The sequence below is a fragment of the Solanum pennellii genome, chromosome 5, assembly GCF_001406875.1.
Source record: "Solanum pennellii chromosome 5, SPENNV200".
In the NCBI taxonomy this organism is placed as follows: Eukaryota; Viridiplantae; Streptophyta; class Magnoliopsida; order Solanales; family Solanaceae; genus Solanum; species Solanum pennellii.
Genome location: NC_028641.1, coordinates 6,600,852 through 6,620,391, shown reverse-complemented (window position 1 = coordinate 6,620,391; position 19,540 = coordinate 6,600,852). Strand labels below are relative to the sequence as shown.

Below are 19,540 nucleotides of genomic sequence, written 5' to 3'. Positions count from 1 at the left end.
CTCTACTTATTTATTGTTGAAATTACATTATTGCCTCTTCTGTATCTCGATTGATTAGCTACCTAAAGTTTAACTTTATTGATGAATGTTCGATTCTCTAAATTGTTAAACCACTCCCCTATTTTTCTTTTCTCGACCCACAATTTTATTTTTTGTCTTTTAAAAAATGGTCATAGCGTTGAAAGTTGAAAAACCCTTCTTGGATGCCTATATAGAAAGAGCTGAGAAAATAAGTCATAAAACGCATTCTGCGAAAGCGATTTATGTATAAGTTACAATCTCTTCTTATTTATTATTGAAATTACATTATTACCCTTTTCGTTTAATTTTATTTGTTCACTATTTTGTAAATATATTTATTTCTTTCATTTAATACTTTTATCATTGCAACAAAAGATAATAACTTTTTACATTTTATACTCAACATTAATTCCTTATTTATTTTCAGAATCTTCGTATCTCAAGTAATCAACTGTCTGAAATTTAACTTTATCACTGAATGTTAGATTCTTTAAAATATTAATTTCCTCCACTATTTTTATTTTTTCGATCCACAATTTTATTTGTTCTCTTTAAAAAAGGCTATAGCGTTGAAAAGTTGAAAAATGAAAATAGAAAGAACTAAGAAAATTAGACATAAAACGCCTTTGGAGAACTCGATTATGTATAAGTTTTAGTCTCTTCGTATTTATTGTTCAAATTATATTATTACCCTTTCCGTTCAATTTTATTTGTTCACTATTTTGAAAATATATTTATTTCTTTTAATTAATATTTTTTTCTTTACAAGAAAAAGATAATTATTTTTTACATTTTATACTCAACATTTATTGCTAATTTGTTTTCAGAAATTTGATATCTCAATTGATTAACTATTTAAAATTTAATTTTATCGGTGAATGTTCGATTTTCTAAATTGTCAATCCACTCTCCTATTTTTCTTTTTCGACTTGTTCATTTTTTAAAGAAATGTCAATAGCATTGAAAACTTGAAAACCCCTTCTTAGATGCCTAAATACAAAGAGGTGTGAAAATAAGGCATAAAACGCATTCGGCAAATGCGATTTACGTATAAGTTTCAGCCTCTTCTAGTTTAAAATATATTATTACCATTTCCGTTTAATTTTATTTGCGCACTATTTTGAAAATATATTTATTTCTTTTTTTTAAAAAAAACTATTATCATTACAAGAAAATATATTTATTTTTTATTATAATTTATCCTCAACATTAATATGCTTATTTGTTTTCAGAATCTTTGTATCTCAATTGATTAGCTAACTAAAATTTAACTTTATCGATGTGTTCGATTCTCTAAATTGTTATCCCCTCCCCTATTTTTCTTTTCTCATTCACAATTTCATTTTTTTTGTCTTTTAAAAAAAGATCATAGCGTTGAAAACTTTTAAAAAACCATTCTTAGATGTCTAAATAGAAAAAGCTGAGAAATTAAGTCATAAAACGCTATCCGAGAACACAATTAATGTATAAATTACAAAGTCTTCTTATTTATTGTTGAAATTTACATTATTACCCTTTTCATTCAATTTTATTTGGTCACTATATTGAAGATATATTTATTCTTTATTTAATATTTTTATTATTACAAGAAAAGATAATGATTTTTTACATTTTATAGTCAATATTAATTGTTTTTTCCAAATCTTTGTATCTCAATTGATTAGCTATTTTAAATTTAACTTTATTGGTGAATGTTTGATTCTCTAAATTTATAATTCAATTCTGAATTTTTTCTTTCCTCGACCCATAATTTTATCTTTTGTCTTTTAAAAAAAGATCAAATCGTTGAAAACTTAAAAAAACCCTTTTTACATCCCTAAATAGAAAGAGTTGAGAAAATAATGCATAAAACATATTTAGCGAATGCGATTTATGTATAAGTTTCAACCTCTTCTTATTTATTTTTGTAATTACATTATTACCCTTTTTGTTTAATTTTATTTGTTCACTATTTTGAAAATATATTTATTTATTTTGTTTAATACTATTATCATTACAAGAAAAAATAAGTACTTTTTACATTTTATGCTCAACATTAATTACTTATTTGTTTTCTGAATCTTCGTATCTCAATTGATTAACAACTTAAAATTTAACTTTATCGTTGGATGTTTGATTCTCTAAACTGTTAATCCCTTCCCCTATTTTTTCTTTTTTTCGACCCACAATTTTATCTTTTGTCTCTTAAAAAAAGATTTATAGCGTTGAAAGCTTGAAAACCTCTTTTTGGATGCCTAAACAGAAAAAACTACGAAAATAAGGCATAAAACGCAATCGACAAATGCAAATTTATGTATAAGTTTCAGTATCTTCTTATTTATTGTTAAAATTACATTATTATCCCTCTTTTGTTTAATTTTATTTATTCAGTATTTTTTTAAATATATTTCTTTATTTTAAGTAATAATTATTTTATCATTACAAGAAAAGATAGTAAATTTTGACATTTTGTACTCACTATTAATTACTTATTTGTTTTGAGAATCTTCATATCTCAATTGATTAGCTACTTCTAATTTAACTTTATCGATAAATGTTAGAATTCTCCAAATTATTAATCACCTCTCTTATTTTTCTTTTCTCGAAACAATCTCTTTTATAGCATCAAACTTCTGGCCTCAGATCTTCCAACCCAAGTAGAGATATTATTAATTCCTGCATCATCAGCCTGGCTTGGCTGACCATGATTTTGCATAGCAACATATATACGTGAGGTTGTATATGGCCTTGGATTTGACCTTGACATCGACTTTGGGAACTTTTTTTTTTCATAAAGTGTTCTTGGGGCGTTGTTCGAGTAGCGATTAAGCGAATTATATCTATATTAACTAATTAACTATTCTTTTTATTTCTATTTATTGTTTATATTTTTTTTTATAGATGTTCTTAATTACTTGTCTATTTTGACAAAAATAATTTATTTTTTAAACCTATTATACCTCAATTAATTACTTTGAAAAAGGTAAAACTTTTTGAAAATCTTAAGTTTTTAACTCATCCACTTCATAATTAATAGGGGTTAAATAAAAAAATCACTATTTCAATAATTGTTTTCTTAATAGATGTGCAACTTCAAATTAAAAGTGGACAAATAATTAGGTATAGAGGGGGTAATATATGTTTGCTGATATGACTAATTTTCTCTTAAATAAATAAGTATATATTATTTTGGATTTTCTTTGATTTTAAAAGTTTACAAATAACAACAATTGATTAAAAATAATCAAATCAAACTGATAAATTATATATACATTTTGGTCAAATACACCCTCAATATATAATTGGATTCTCAACTACACACTTATATTTTACAAGGGTTCTATTACCCCCTTGAATTATTTTAAAGTGATATAAATACACTCTTAAGTATTGACATGACACAGATAGTGTGCGCACTCTCCGAAGGCATTTGAAAGTTGAAAAAACTGATAAAAAGATATTTTAAAAAAAATTCGACTTTTTTTTTACATATAACTTTTTTTTTACTTGTTTGTTCTTTAATTTTCTCTACTTTTTTTTTGTTCTCTCATCACTCAAAAAAATTACCGTACATGTATATGTTCTTCATCACCATTGTTGAAGCACCACTTGTCAACTACTATAGCAGCCCATCTCTTCACCCATCTTGTAATTTTTCTCATTATTTGTCTCACTATTTACTCACAAACATCAAAATCACCAAATAAGCATTACAATTATTACTCATATAGTGAATAAAATTAAGGAAAAATTAAATCATGTTTAATTTCTTCACTCTAATAAAACTTATCAACCTTTAGATCTTATCTCTAATCTCCATTATTGTTCGATGAAGAATTTAAACTACGTCTAATAACGATTTTAGAAACTTGAGCAGCAATCACTAGTCGATTATGCTCAACCTTGATAATCCAAATTATTTCCTCATGTTTAAGAGGCATAAATCCTTCACTATTTATAGAAGGATTCAAAAGGGCGTAGTTGTACTACTCAAGTCCAAGACGATTAGCAAGAACTTCGAACTTAAAATTGGTGACAAGATTGCAAATTTTGTGTGTGAGAGGTGAAGGGGTTGATCTGAATGAATTGATAAAATTGTTGTTGTGATACTGATGTTGTTGATAAATATTTTTAATTTCTTTGACCCGAAAAAGAGATGATAAGTGTTGACATAAATCGTGAAATGAGATTTAATTTGTGGGTTATGGAAGATGAAGGTGGGGGTGGGGTGTCTACGAAGAAATGGGGTGGAGAGAGATAAGGGTTTAGGTGGAATTTACAGTTAAAATAAATAAATATATGTCTCAGGAAAAGAGAAGAGTAAACATGATGTTGTTGGCAATGAAGAAGAAGAACAATATTTACCTTTTTCTTTTTTTAAAAAAAAAAGATATTTGATAATTGTAACGCGTGCCCACACCACATATAAAGAATGTGGTTCTCTAATTTTAGGTGGTGTATATTTCACTTTCAAGTAGCTCAAGGGGGTAATAGAATTATTATAAAATATAAATGTGTAGTTGAAAATTTGATTATAGATTAAAGAGAAATTTAACCATTTTCTCTTTATATAAATAATTTTTTAACTACAGCAAAAAAATTTCATTTTTATCTCTACTAGATTAATATCCTATAGGTCTTACATATGAATTAAAAATTATGCAAAAAATTACACTGAAATTTTTACCTTTACCTTTTTTATATTTCTTATAAACTTTATTCAGCTAATTGAAGCTTATACATCTCAACACATTTGCTTTATAATAAATCTCATTGTAATTAATGACACACGGAATGTTTGATGAAATAATGGAAAGGAAAAAGAAAACAGAACAATTATATATATATATATATATATATATATATATATAGATAAATATGAGTTGTGGTGCATTGGTGGAGTGCTTCACCAATCACCATTAATCAGAGTTCTCGAGTTCGAATCCTGAGAATGGAGAAAATCCTGTTTAGAGCGCCACCCCCAAATGCGCTCTGCAGAGCGCGATTCAAATTTAGTCTGAGCTCGAATGTGGGCTTCAGAAACCAAATGAAAAAAAAAACAATTATATATATAGCACTCTTTTGCATGTCATATAACGAGAACATCCCTGCACGTTTTTCTCCATAATAAACAATATTGTCAATCATATACTATATATCTATCGTATTAATAATTCTTTTCAATTTCATATCATCACTTTAATTCCAACGACGATGGTCCAATTCACAGCCCTCAAGAGGCTCACCTCAGCGGGCGCCGGCGCCACCCTTCCCACATCCACCAACGATGGCGCTGGGGCCCGCTCAGTCTCACGTCGTCGACGTGTCGCAAATTCATTCATCAACATTAGGCTCACCATCTTATGTGGAATTGTAACAATCTTAGTGTTACGTGGTACCATAGGCCTTAACAACTTCTCCTCTAATAGTCCCTCCCTAGACCAAAACCAAAAACTTGTTGAAGAAACGAATCGGATCATTGCTCAGATCCGATATGATGATAATGATAACGATGATGATGATAATTTTAAATATCCTCAAAATTCTTCCTATAGTTTAGGTCCGAAAATCAACAACTGGAATTCTACAAGAAAAACTTGGTTGCATGGAAATCCACGATTTCCAAGCTATATAAATGGAAAGCCTCGCGTTTTGCTGGTAATGTTAGATAGTTTGTAATATTTTCATTTAAAAGTTTTACTTATTTAGATAAATGACGTAATTTAAGTTTAGTTAATCAAATTTAAACAGACACATACATATGTTTATGAAGTTTTTTTTTTCTTAATAGGTAACGGGTTCACCTCCAAGTCCTTGTGACAACTCAATTGGGGATTATTATTTGTTAAAGTCAATAAAGAACAAGATTGATTATTGTAGAATTCATAATATTGAAATTGTGTATAACATGGCACATTTTGACAAAAAATTATCAGGATATTGGTCAAAATTGCCATTAATTAGAAAATTAATGATTTCACATCCAGAAATTGAGTGGATATGGTGGATGGATAGTGATGCAATGTTTACAGATATGGTATTTGAAATTCCATTATCTAAATATAATGAAAAAAATTTGATTATTCATGGATATCCTGAATTATTAAATGAAAAATCGTGGGTTGCTTTGAACACAGGAAGTTTTCTTTTAAGAAATTGTCAATGGTCTTTAGATTTGCTTGATTCTTGGGCACCAATGGGACCAAAAGGTAAAATTCGCGACGATGCTGGTAAAATTTTATCAGCAAATTTAAAAGGTAGACCTAATTTTGAAGCGGACGATCAATCAGCATTGATATACATGTTAATATTGAGGAATAATAAGTGGATGGAGAAGGTGTTTGTTGAAAATTCGTATTATTTACATGGTTATTGGGCTGGTTTAGTGGATCGATACGAAGAAATGATTCAAAAATATCATCCAGGTTTCGGAGATGAGAGATGGCCATTTGTGACACATTTTGTTGGTTGTAAACCTTGTGGAAGTTATGGGGATTATCCAGTTGAAAAGTGTTTGAAAAGTATGGAAAGAGCTTTTAATTTTGCAGATAATCAAGTGCTTAAATTGTATGGATTTAAACATAGAGGTTTGTCAAGTCCTAATGTGAAAAGAATAAGAAATGAAACTTTTAGGCCTTTAGAGTTTGTTAATGGCTTTGACATTAGACATTCTACATTATTTAGATTTTAGAGGCAGTCTATGAAACTAAATTTTCTTTTTGTTTAGTTTTAGTGTTTATTAGAGAAAATTTCTTCCTCATATTTGTAAATTATTTACGTAGAATATGATCAGTGATGATTTATATAGTTAATATATACCACTCGATTAGATGAGATGTATAATTGTTGTAATATTTTACTCTTTTTTTTTTAACCTTTATGATCAATGGAAATTAATTGGTTTTGCTTCAATATATTAATTGGTTTTGCTTCAATAGAATTACTTCCCAATCAACATTCACTCCATAATTTATTAAAATTTCATGTTTATAGGTTTCAACTATTAATTAGAGATATTTTGGAACTCATACTTAATAAAAGATATGCACTTAAAATAACTAAAAAGACATACGAAGATGCTTAGAAACATTTAAGTTTATTATTTTCAACAACCTTGACTTATTATTCATTCGGATGAAGTAATAGAAAACCTTATTTAAAGTAGTAATTATAAGAAGAGAGAAGTATTCTAGAAACACTTTTAAACTTGGCGTAAATTATCAGTTTTATTTCTAAACTATTGACAGCCATAAAAACACCATTTTACTTGACCAATTGAACTTAAATACACCCTAATCCTAATCTTGCCACACAAGTGAAATACACCCCTAATTCTCGTCAAGTTTAGGGGTGTTTTAAGCACTTATCTCGACTTTTTATTCAGAGCTCACATGCTCGTACAAGAGTACTTTGAGACTACTTGTTATGCTATGTGACAGATCGGGGTGTACTTAAGTTGAATTAGCCAAATAGATGAACGTTTTTAAAACCGTCAATAATTTAAGAATGATACTAATAATTCACGTCAAGTAGTTCAAGTGTGTTTTAAAAACTTCTTGGGTATAAGTATCAAAGTTCAAGGCCACTCCCTTGTAGCTTCAATTTTGTAATCTTGTCAATTTGCTCTTCCATTTCAGGTTTCATGTAATTCTTCCAATCCCCAACAATCCCTTTTCTAAAATATGCACTATTGTGGATAGACATAGAAGGCAAGAGTGATCCACTCTTATTAACCTCCAAATTCTTAAGCCTCTCCAAGCTACACTTGTTCAAAACTATCTCCAAATCCTCTTCATTACCAAAAGGCTTTCCAAGAAACAAGGCTATCTTTGCCACCTCTTTCTTAGGGTCTATCTTCAAGTCTTCATACTTCAAGAATAATATTTTTTGTGGATTTTTTTTGCTTTCTTCCCAGTATTCAAGAACATGTTCAAAAAAGGGTCCAAACAGATGAACCCCTTTGCAAAAGCTCTCCACAACTTCTTCTAAAGGAGTGAGATCTTCTAAACGCTTACGATTATTGAAGAAATGCCACACAGAAATCAGGGTATCTTTAGGGTTTCTTGTTATGTATATAATCTTGCAATTATCCGATTTTTTGATTGAATCTGGCAAAACCCTATAAGGTAAATGTGTGTGAAATAATCTTGGAGAGGGCATTGTGTATAGATCATGAGTTAGAGGTTTTGAATAATAATCCATGGTCTCTATTGTTGGAACATAAAAATGAGGATTATCCTTAACTAAAAGGTCTTCTTCTTCCTCTTTATTACCAGCTTGCATGATGGCTATACATATGGACTTGAGCCATGTTGTACCTGTAAGACAAACATTATACATTAGAATGAAAATATATACTTCTTTTTTACCAGTTAATATCTTGTTTCTGTTGACCATTGATATGTAAAAAGTTACAATTTTGACGTGACGAAAATATATAGTTGATGAAAGGTAGACCTAAGAGATATATACAACTAAAAGGTATTCTATTTTTTAAATGATACACAGCCACACACACACAAGAACATAAAAATGGTTGATGAATTCATTAATCAAACTCAAATCAATTGATTTATTAATAAAACCTGTTTTTATGGAAGATGCCAAGAGAAAATCATTAGGTTTTGTTTTGAAGGTTGCCTTGAAGACCATGGCTGCCTTTAAAATGATAAGAGTGGACCAAAACCCTTCCCACTGATAAAGTTGATAGTTATTCCAAAAATAATCAATTTTGGGCAGTTGCTCTATAATTCTCTCTATTTCTTCATTATTCACAATTGGTGATGATTTTTTCTCACTCATTTTAGGAATAGAACTTAATAAAAATAGTGGTAGTTTAATTGGCCAAATGATATATGTGTGTCTATATATAGGGGAAGGAGGTTGGAATCATTTTAAAAAATATTTACACAATCAGACTACTCAAACAAAATTAATCTGATGCAATAAGAGATATATAACATCTTGCGTTTAGTGATTCTAGCATACTCTATAATATATAGGATAACAAAAATATTTACATCACGAGTTAATTTTTGATTTAATTAGCAATGAAAAATCGATTAAATGTAAAGTCATCCTAGTGGATGTCCATACACAGCTCTATTAGATAGACATAGCCCTATCTATGTATTAATAATGATAATAAAATTTTGCAGTTGGATGATAGATAATATTATCCGCATATGGCGTGAGTTATAAGCTTCCCATAGAGCTTTGGTTGATTCTCTTGAAGAAAGGTGAACCCAAGATTTGAAGGTTTTGGATGCACCAATATAAAGATAGCTCAAATATAAGGTCCAAGTTAAACTTAAAATAAAAATAGGGCTTAAGTGGAATTCGAACCCTGGATGCACCAATATAAAAATAGCTCAAATATAAGGTCCAAGTTAAACTTAAAATAAAAATAGGGCTTAAGTGGATTTCGAACCCTAGTCTAGAGGGTGATATTTCTAACTTCTACCAATTGCACAAGAGAACTTCTATGCTTTTTATGGGTACATTGTTTACTATATCTTAATTTCTATCAGTTTTTCAAAATAGATATACATATGATTTTTCGTAAGTTATCGGGTGCACGTGCACCCTATAGTATAGTGTGGGTCCGCAACTTGCTTTTAGAAGTCTCTTATCTCTGTTGACTATATTACATCGTCATGGATTATTAACATAGCAAAACGTAATAGTTATCAATCCTAGCAGTGTATGGCTTAGCATACATATGGGAAGACTTGGTGGAGACTTCATACTTATCTTTGATAGCGCCTTCAATAAACTCCTTCAAGCGATCGAGTGGGATCATTCCTTCAGAAGAAACTGGCATCTCTTTAACAAACGGGGCTTTCTTAGCAGGATCTTCGATTTCTTGAACTTCAATGCCCTTTCCAGGTGCATGGCTCGCATCTCCATCTAAAAGTCCTTCTATCCTGTCCTTCAACTTGTCAATTCGAGATTCTTGGTGTTGTACATGCTTCGTCAATCCTTCAACCAACTTCGTCAGATTTGCGAGTTGTTCCTCAGGAGAGGAAGCAACAGTCACCATCGTTTGCATGATCATCGGAGATGCAGGAGAGTAACATGGGTTGTCGCGTAAGTTAATTTTCAGTGGACTCACGTTACGTGATATACGTGGAGATGATTCATAAGTTGAATCACAGTTCTCCCTTGTGGTAGAGTTCTTGGAACCAGATTGCTCAAGTAGAGCCAATGTCTTCTTGATCTTTTCAGCAACACTACTTCCTCCTTCTAGAGCATTTGTGGAGAAACTTGCTCCTTTTGGAGTTGAAGACCCAAAAACAGAAGTTGACGCAGACGACACCTTGAAGCGTTTGTTGTCCTAGTGTAGCAGCCTTGCTTCTCGTAACAGCTCCAAAACTTCCAAAGGTAACACCAAGGATGTCTTCAACTTCAGTAGAGAACTTGGAGCTAGTGACCTTAGAGGCGGTTGATCGAGAGTTGTTGTTTATGGAAGTCATCTTGATATTCTTTGATGTTTGAAAAGTTGAGATGAGAGGTAGAGATTGTCCCACTGGGCGTGCCAGAATTTGTAGACAATAAAATTCGCGTCGAGAAAACAATAATCAAGAACGGAAAATTATAGCAACAATCAATTTTATTATTTCAAATGCGAGGGTTACAATCTCTATAATTCCTCTGAATTCGCCTTTTCAAATATAAATTCAAGGGCTTTAAAGCTTGTTCTTGAATCTATGATGAACTTGAACTTAAACTTTATCTTGATCTTGACTTTTATTTCAACTCAATGGCTTCGAGCTTGTTCTTGAATTCGGTGGTCTTGATCTTGATCGTTCTTGAACTTGAATGCTTGAATTCTTAAACTTGTAGCTTTGTAGAGAATTAAATGGCGTTTGTACCACAGAGTTTCTCTAGCTTCTTGTTTAGAATTTTCTGTGTCTCTTTTTTGAATTATGAGGACCCCTATTTATAGTTTTAGAATAGAGGAGTTGCGATTGGAATAGGATTCCGTTCAGCCAATCAGATTTAAGTGACATGGCATATGGGCTTTATGGAGCGGGCTTGCCATCTTTGATACATGTCATGATTCTATTGGTTTTCTTATTTGACTTGGCATGCCACATCATCTGCACACGTGGCGCCAAGATGGGCTCTAGAATGAGATGGGATTGGGTTTAACAAATTGGGTTCATCCAATGTAGCCCAAATCAATTGATTTAGACTTCAGTTAAATCCGTATTTATTGGACTTAAATATTTAAGTCAATTATATCAATCCACAATATTTATTTGGATTAATATATTTATGAATTCAATATAATCCGAATCATTTTATAAATTTATATTTAATAAATTTTAAATGATTACACTCGTATTTTCGAATATCAAACCAAATTTAAATTTTTAAACCAAACCTACACACTATTTGGTCAAGTCCTAATGTTAAAAGGATAAGAAATGAAACTTTTAGGCCTTTAGAGTTTGTTAGCGACTTTGACATTAGACATTCTACATTTTTTTAAAGGTGGTCTGACCTATGAAAAATTAAATTTTCTTTTGATTTTTAGAGTCTTTTTTAGAGAAAATCTCTTCCTCGTATTTGTAAATTGTTTATGAAGAATATGGTAAGTGACTCATATAGTCGATATCAACTCGTTTAGATGAGATGTATAGGTTTTGTAATCTTTTACTCTTTTTTTTTTTTTACTTTTATGGTCAAAATGGAAATTAATCGGTTTTGCTCCCATCTAGTTTAAGTTTTCTAAAACATTTTCATTTATTCATACTTTAACTTATTCTGTAAAATGGAATTAGTTTCATGTAAAATTCTTGTTATGTACATGGAGTATTATTTTCCAAAACCTAGCTTTACAATCAGAAGTTTGTTCCTCTGTGTCTTTATATATATGGCACACAAATGCTTTTGTATCACTTTCTAATAAAAATGAATAGTCGGATGCATAAAACATGATCTTATGTTCACAATCAGAGACACGTCATGTCTCAAAAGAGTGGAGTCATGCAAAAGCAAGGCAATATTATATTGCATTGTTATAAGCCTAATTACTTCCCAATCAACACTGGACAAATTAAAGCTTCACTAAAACACTGTAGAGGATTGATAATATATTAAAGCTTCAATGTAATTACTTCCCAATCAACATAAAGCTCACTCCAAAATATATTAAACTCATACTTAATAAAAGATATGCACTTAAAATAACTAAAAAGACATATGAAGATGCTTAGAAACATTTAAGTTTATTATTTTCAACAACCTTGACTTATTATTCATTCGGATGAAGTAATAGAAAACCTTATTTAAAGTAGCAATTATAAGAAGAGAGAAGTATTGTAAAAACACTTCTAAACTTGGCGTAAATTATTAGTTTTATTTCTGAACTATTGACGCCCATAAAAACACCATTCTACTTGACTAATTGAACTTAAATACACCTTAATCCTAATCTTGCCATACGAGTGAAATACACCCCTAATTCTCGTCAAGTTTAGGGGTGTTATCAAAACTTCTCTCGACTTTTTATTAAGAGTCTCACGCTTGTACAATGATATGAGACACTTGCTATGCTATGTGGTAGATCGGGGTGTATTTAAGTTGAGTTAGACAAATAGATGAATGCTTTTAAGATTCCCAATTATTCAAGAATGATACTAATAATTCACGTCAAGTAGATCCTGTGTACTTTCCATACTTCTTGTTTATAAATATCAAAGTTCAAGGTCACTCCCTTGAAGCTTCAATTTGGTAATCTTGTCAAGTTGCTCTTCCATTTCAGGTTTCATGTAATTCTTCCAATCCCCAACAATCCCTTTTCTAAAAAATGCACTATTGTGGATAGACATAGAAGAGTAGATTGATCCACTCTTATTAACCTTCAAATTCTTAAGCCTCTCCAAGCTACACTTGTTCAAAACTATCTCCAAATCCTCTTCATTACCAAAAGGCTTTCCAAGAAACAAGGCTATCTTTGCCACCTCTTTCTTAGGGTCTATCTTCAAGTCTTCATACTTCAAGAATAATATTTTTTGTGGATTTTTTTTGCTTTCTTCCCAATATTCAAGAACATGTTCAAAAAAGGGTCCATACAGATGAACCCCTTTGCAAAAGCTCTCCACAACTTCTTCTAAAGGAGTAAGATCTTCTAAACGCTTACGATTATTGACGAAATGCCACATAGAAATCAAGGTATCTTTAGGATTTCTTGTTATGTATATAATCTTGCAATTATCCGAATTTTTGATTGAATCTGGCAAAACCCTATAAGGTAAATGTGTGTGAAATAATCTTGGAGAGAGCATGTTGTATAAATCATGCGTTGGAGTTTTTAAATAATAATCCATGGCCTCTATTGTTGGAACATATAAATGAGGATTATCCTTAACTAAAAGGTCTTCTTCTTCCTCTTTATTACCAGCTTGCATGATGGCTATACATATGGACTTGAGCCATGTTGTACCTGTAAGACAAACATTGTACATTAGAATGAAAATATATACTTCTTTTTTAATATCTTGTTTCTGTTGACCATTGATATGTAAAAAGTTATAATTTTGACGTGACGAAAATATATAATTGATGAAAGGTAGACCTAAGAGATATATACAACTATAAGGCATTCTAATTTTCAAATGATACACAACCACACACACACAAGAACATAAAAATGGTTGATGAATTCATTAATCAAACTCAAATCAATTGATTAATTAATAAAAAACCTGTTTTTATGGAAGATGCCAAGAGAAAATCATTAGGTTTTGTTTTGAAGGTTGCCTTGAAGACCATGGCTGCCTTTAAAATGATAAGAGTGGACCAAAACCCTTCCCACTGGTAAAGTTGATAGTTATTCCAAAAATAATCAATTTTGGGCAGTTGCTCTATAATTCTCTCTATTTCTTCATTATTCACAATTGGTGATGATTTTTTCTCACTCATTTTAGGAATAGAACTTAATAAAAATAGTGGTAGTTTAATTGGCCAAATGATATATGTGTGCTTATATATAGGGGAAGGAGGTTGGAATCATTTAGAGTTGCGGATTTCAATGTGACAACCAATTTGAGCTTATCGAGGAGATGAAAAAGGAAGCGGGAGCTAAAAAAGAAGATTGCCCCGCGACCAATTCCGCGTTTAATGGGATTAGGGAATACCAAAGTCACGTCCAAGATATTTACGCAATCAATCAGACTACTCAAACATAATTAATTTGATGCAATAAGAGACATATAACATCTTGCGTTTAGTGATTCTAGCATACTCTATAATATATAGGATAACAAAAATATTTACATCACGAGTTAATTTTTGATTTAATTAGCAATGAAAAATCGATTAAATGTAAAGTCATCCTAGTTGATGTCCATACGCAGCTCTATTAGATAGGCATAGCCCTATCTATGTATCAATAATAATAATAAAATTTTGCAATTGGATGATAGATAATACTATCCGCATATGGCGTGAGTTATATATATATATATATATATATATATATATATATGTATATTATTTTTTTTATTTCAATTGAAGAAAGGCGAACCAGGATCTTAAGTGGAATTCGAACCCTGGATGCACCAGTATAAAAATAGCTCAAATATCTTAAAATAAAAATAGGGCTTAAGTGGAATTTGAACCCTGGTCTAGAGGATGATATTTCTAACTTCTACCAATTGTACAAGAGAGCTTTTATGCTTTTTATGGTACACTGTTTACTATATCTTAATTTCTACCAGTTTTTCAAAATAGATATACATATAATTTTTCGTAAGTTATCGGGTGCACGTGCATCCTAGTATAGTGTGGGTCCGCAACTTGCTTTAAGAAGTCTCTTATCTCTGTTGACTATATTATACCGTCATGGATTATTAACATAGCAAAATGTAAAAGGAGGTTTTTGAAATTCACCTTAATTTCACATTTATTTAGAAATCATTCACGTTAAATTTAATAAGTATGACAATATGAGTAAAAAAAACTGTCAAATTCAATTTGATGGTATATCATAATTTTGTAAATTAAATTAATTTATTTTGTACATCTCTAAAATTCGAAGAAGAGAAAAAAAAGACAAGCAATGAATCCACCCATGTCATACATACTTGGTAGAAAATAAATAGAGTTTAAATTGCCTTATAATATTATTTTCTTATGGGAAAATGAAGCGGTTAAGTAAACTTATACTATTTGATTACGCGTCATAGTTATTGTTTGCTATAATTATCACTCGCGACTAACATTATTTATTAATTATGAGGGCTGACTTCGAGTTTGTATAATTCACCATAATATACAAATACATATGTATAATATATAATTATTTAACCGATATATATATACATACAACTAGGTAAATTACCCGTGCTTCGCATGTGATTGAACTATTTTATTAAGTTACATATGATCAATCGGTAATATTCATATTTTCGATACATGCACTATACTGTCAAGAATATTTTAGCTTAAGGCAAAGCGTTCCTCTGAAATCTTAAAGTGCTTTTTTTTAATACAAAAATTATGAGTCATAGATAGATTTATAGCATACCAAAGACTGTAAGAAAATCTCCCTGCAAATAGTTGGTCAGATGCAATGGAATTTTTTAAATACGAAGAAGTTATAAAGAACAATATCAGAGTTTAAAAAAGAGACCAAAAAACATCGAACAACAACACTCCCAAGTAAAGTGGAACATCACGTCCATACAAGATCATAATTAACTTAATTCAAATGGACGACGTTGGACTCCTTTCTTATGAACCTCCATCAATCTCTTTTTTATTATTGTATGTCATATTTTGGTATACAAAAATTATGAGTCATAGATAGATTTTAAGTATAAAAAAGAAGTGTAAGAAAATCTCCCTGGAAATAGTTGGTCAGATGTAATGAAAATTTTTAAATACCAAGAAGTTATAAAGAACAACATCAGGCGTTATTAAAAAAGAGACCAAAAACCGTCGAACAACAACATTCCCAAGTAAAGTGGAACATCACATCCATACAAGATCATAATTAACTAAATTCAAATGGACAACCTTGGACTCCTTTATTATGAACCTCTCTGGCTGCTATAGACTTGACTACATTGTCTTACTGAGCAGTGTTTTTCTGATGGAGGAAAGAAAGATGGGTCAAATTATGCGGGCAATAAGGGTTTTTTTCAGGACAAATGTCAAATGCAAAGAAAGCAGAAGATGCGGCCCATCAATCTATTTTTTATTATTGTATGACATATTAAGTATATGCTAAAAATAACCTTAAAATTGTTTTCATCATAAATTTTTTTTTTGTCATTGTCTCAAAATAGTCATTATTATTTTTAAGGTTTCATATCGCATGCCCCAACTTCTTTTGGATTAAATCATAGTTATTGTTATGCTTATAGTATGGAGTACAAAATATTAATGCAATTATCAACCAAACAGTAGGTGACATCTGAATGTTCACAACTGGATGTACTAAACAAATATTTTGACATATAACATATTAAAATCTCACAGCATAATTTTATAAGCTCTTGAACTCACAAATATCAAAACATAATAATAAAGACGACCTTACTTTCCTAACAATCAAGAAGAAAGTTGCTTAATATATTTTTCAAAAAAACAATCTTTCAGGTTTTTTTAAAATTTACGGTTCACAAATTAAATTGAAAGAAGCCAAAAAAAAAAATAGTTCTTACTTCTTTATAAAAAAATTTAAAACTTTATCAAAGGAATGAGTTATCTGTACAGAAAAATGATCTTTAAATTTGGAGACAAGAAGAAGTTCAATACTAGAAGAATGGAGACTTAAATTTTGTGGAATATTAAAACTGCTATTGGCATAGCTTTCCCTAAATGCAAATTGTTTGATGATAACTACACATGAAGCTGTTAGATATGGTGTTCAATGGTGCAAGCAAAATAATATCAACAGACTTGACTTGGAGATGGACTCTATGATTATTGCTAACATGATAAAAGAAGAGAACAATTCCAACCTCAAACTCAAAGCGATCATCAGGGAATTAAAGAATTAAAGAGACCCTTTCAACTTCCTAGAATAAAAAGGAGGTTTGATAAGGCTAATTTTTTTGTAAGTTAAATTATTTGTAAGTCTAAGGAAGAGCCTTTGTAGGCTAAACTCTTCCTTGAAGTTTGTTATCTTGTTAACAATCTTCGTTTTGTTGCAGTGAGGTAAGGTCCATGCCCTCCTCCTTTTGAATGCTCTTTCATGGAAATAGATATGGAAAAATTAAAAAAAAAATCTTTAATGATAATTAGTAGCTTAATTATTAGTAAACATGTATTTTCAGAGGCAATTGGTACTATGTATAAATGTCCCTAAAATCTATGACAACATTAAATTCAATGACAATTAATTAATATCGGTAAATGCTATAGCATTCTTCGTGAACGTGCATATTTATTGTCGATAAAAATATTGTCATAGTGTATTTTGAACATTTGTTAGTTTCACAAAAACTTAATCTCTTATATGTCCAAAAATAAGAGAAGAAGAAATATAACAAATTAGTGCAATGTCATACAAAATGTTTGTACAAATATTCTAGGCAGATCCTTTATCTCTATGGTGTTGGAGGTTTACCAAATAAGACACGAAAGGAAGAAAAACGAGCTGATTGTTGTTGTTTTGTTGCTCCGTCTAAGAGCTTCGAACCTCACTATTAATGGTGTTTTAAGGAAGAAAGTGATGGCGAAGTGGTGATTCGGTTGTTTGTTGGTGTTTTGGAGAATCTAGTAATGGAGCTTCGGCGGTGATTTGAGAGTTACGATGAAAGGAGTTTGGATGGTGGACGTTATTGGAAAATATGGAGAGGGAAAAAATGAACATTGAAGAGTTAGAAATGGTGAAGAAGAAGGAAGAAGAAAGAAGTAAGGGGGTGGGTGGGGGCTGGGTATGGGGTAAAATAAAAATGAGTCAACATTTTTAATTTTAATTTTAGAAAATGCAATTTGAATTAATAAATTAGTGTAATTAATTTTAAGAAGTGTTAAAGAAAAATGGTGAAAATAATTAATGACGTGGTGTTGATATAACATTGTTGTGGCACTTACATGGCTATGATGTGGCAAGTGAGAGGGAATGATAATCTCGGTGGTTTTTAATTCATTTCAAAGATGTTAAGGGGGTATTTAAACGCCCGTATAGTTTAAGTGCTAAAGTGAGTTTTCGAACCAAGTTCAGGGTTTTTTTTTATGTCTTTTCCCATGTATTAATAATAAGCCTAACCCATCGGTAGCCACCTAAAGTTGGCATCAACTTTCACTTGGACACCTTAAGTAGACCTTATTCATTTTAAACACCTTAAGTAGGGGGACGTTATGTCATATTGACACGTCTTTGACAACTAGCCAAATATATAGGATGTGTCTGTTACACTCGCCGATAACGTGTCAAAGTAGTGAATTAAATAATGACATCTGACATATATATTAAAAAATTATTAAGAAAATATATTATGAATAAAAATCCATTTTAAAACTATTTGATTAATTAATTACTTTAAAAATTGCCTTTCAATAAAGAAGAAAAAGGAAAAAAATAAAATCTAAAACACCTTTGTTTTTCTCCTCCACTATTTTCATCCTTCACCATTTTCACATCTCCTCCTACTCGAACCACTATCTCTTTGATGTCTTCTTCTTCAAATTTGAAGATTATCATTACTATTATCTTTTTCTTCAAATTTATATAACCAATTTGGGTCATCAGCAAACACCCATAATCTAACTATCATACTATTACCATCTCTTCAATCATTCTAATTCATTTTTTTTTCAATCACCTTCACCATTGGAACTGCTCGTTTTGAAAGTTTCAAAGTACCCAAAAAAAATTATCCATGATAAAATCAGATCTATTTGTGAATTTACTTGAAAGGAGTTCATCAAAATAGAAAAAGTTAAAAGCTTTGAGAAGTAGAAATTAGTATTTCAAAAATTGAATCTGAAAAAAAAAACTCAAATAGAGAGAGGTGAAAATAGACCAACAAACATTTGAAGGATTCGGTAAACTTTCCGGCAATGAAATTATGAAAAAAATTAGGAGGAAAAATTTGATATCATGAAAAACATATATGCTTTAGACATATTTTTTGTCCTTTCTTAAATTATTTTTGTTGATATATATAATTAATTTAATTTTTCATGTCAAGAAATTACAAAGAGAGGAGAAAGTTGAATACACAATGGTGGCAAGATGGTGTATATGGTGGAGGGAGTGTGGGAAGGAGAGAGAAGGAAGAAAAAGAAATAAAAAAGTTTAAAAATCATAAAATTATGTCTTTTATGCGCTCAAAGAAAGTGTAACACACATAATATGCAACTCAGCAAAAAGTGTCAAAATGACATAATAAAATTCTTCTTAAAGTGTCTAAAATGAACATTGTCTAGTTGAGATATCTATTAAAACTTTATGCCAATTTTAGGGGGCCACCGATTGATTTGAGCTTAATAATAATAATAAAATTTTGCAGGCATGAGTTTCAAAACTCATACACTTGGCATTACAGCTGGCTATGCAGGGCAGGAATAAATA

At 30.4% G+C, this 19,540-nt stretch overlaps 3 protein-coding genes across 3 annotated transcripts; 1 reads left to right on the top strand and 2 right to left on the bottom strand.

Moving 5' to 3' along the window:
• Nucleotides 1-4,930: 4,930 nt before the first annotated feature.
• On the top strand, nt 4,931-6,812 carry LOC107019243 (probable xyloglucan 6-xylosyltransferase 3). Its single transcript, XM_015219794.2, has 2 exons — nt 4,931-5,658; nt 5,792-6,812. The coding sequence occupies exons 1-2, from the start codon at nt 5,215-5,217 to the stop codon at nt 6,689-6,691; spliced, it is 1,344 nt and encodes a 447-aa protein (XP_015075280.1). The 5' UTR covers nt 4,931-5,214; the 3' UTR covers nt 6,692-6,812.
• Nucleotides 6,813-7,077: 265 nt separating this feature from the next.
• On the bottom strand, nt 7,078-8,972 carry LOC107020462 (cytosolic sulfotransferase 5-like). Its single transcript, XM_015220837.1, has 2 exons — nt 8,586-8,972; nt 7,078-8,318 (listed from the first exon to the last, which is right to left on the bottom strand). The coding sequence occupies exons 1-2, from the start codon at nt 8,800-8,802 to the stop codon at nt 7,570-7,572; spliced, it is 966 nt and encodes a 321-aa protein (XP_015076323.1). The 5' UTR covers nt 8,803-8,972; the 3' UTR covers nt 7,078-7,569.
• Nucleotides 8,973-12,217: 3,245 nt separating this feature from the next.
• On the bottom strand, nt 12,218-14,136 carry LOC107020464 (cytosolic sulfotransferase 5-like). Its single transcript, XM_015220838.2, has 2 exons — nt 13,716-14,136; nt 12,218-13,453 (listed from the first exon to the last, which is right to left on the bottom strand). Exons 1-2 carry the CDS (start codon nt 13,930-13,932, stop codon nt 12,705-12,707), a joined length of 966 nt encoding a protein of 321 aa, XP_015076324.1. The 5' UTR covers nt 13,933-14,136; the 3' UTR covers nt 12,218-12,704.
• Between the last annotated feature and the right edge of the window lie 5,404 nt (nt 14,137-19,540).

Excerpts from the sequence above, each read along its gene's own strand:
- LOC107020462 (XM_015220837.1), bottom strand. The coding sequence starts at position 8,802 with ATGAGTGAGAAAAAATCATCACCAATTGTGAATAATGAAGAAATAGAG. Across the intron at positions 8,319-8,585 it reads GGCATCTTCCATAAAAACAG|GTACAACATGGCTCAAGTCC; the intron begins GTTTTATTAATA and ends TTTGTCTTACAG.
- LOC107019243 (XM_015219794.2), top strand. The coding sequence starts at position 5,215 with ATGGTCCAATTCACAGCCCTCAAGAGGCTCACCTCAGCGGGCGCCGGC. Across the intron at positions 5,659-5,791 it reads GAAAGCCTCGCGTTTTGCTG|GTAACGGGTTCACCTCCAAG; the intron begins GTAATGTTAGAT and ends TTTTCTTAATAG.
- LOC107020464 (XM_015220838.2), bottom strand. The coding sequence starts at position 13,932 with ATGAGTGAGAAAAAATCATCACCAATTGTGAATAATGAAGAAATAGAG. Across the intron at positions 13,454-13,715 it reads GGCATCTTCCATAAAAACAG|GTACAACATGGCTCAAGTCC; the intron begins GTTTTTTATTAA and ends TTTGTCTTACAG.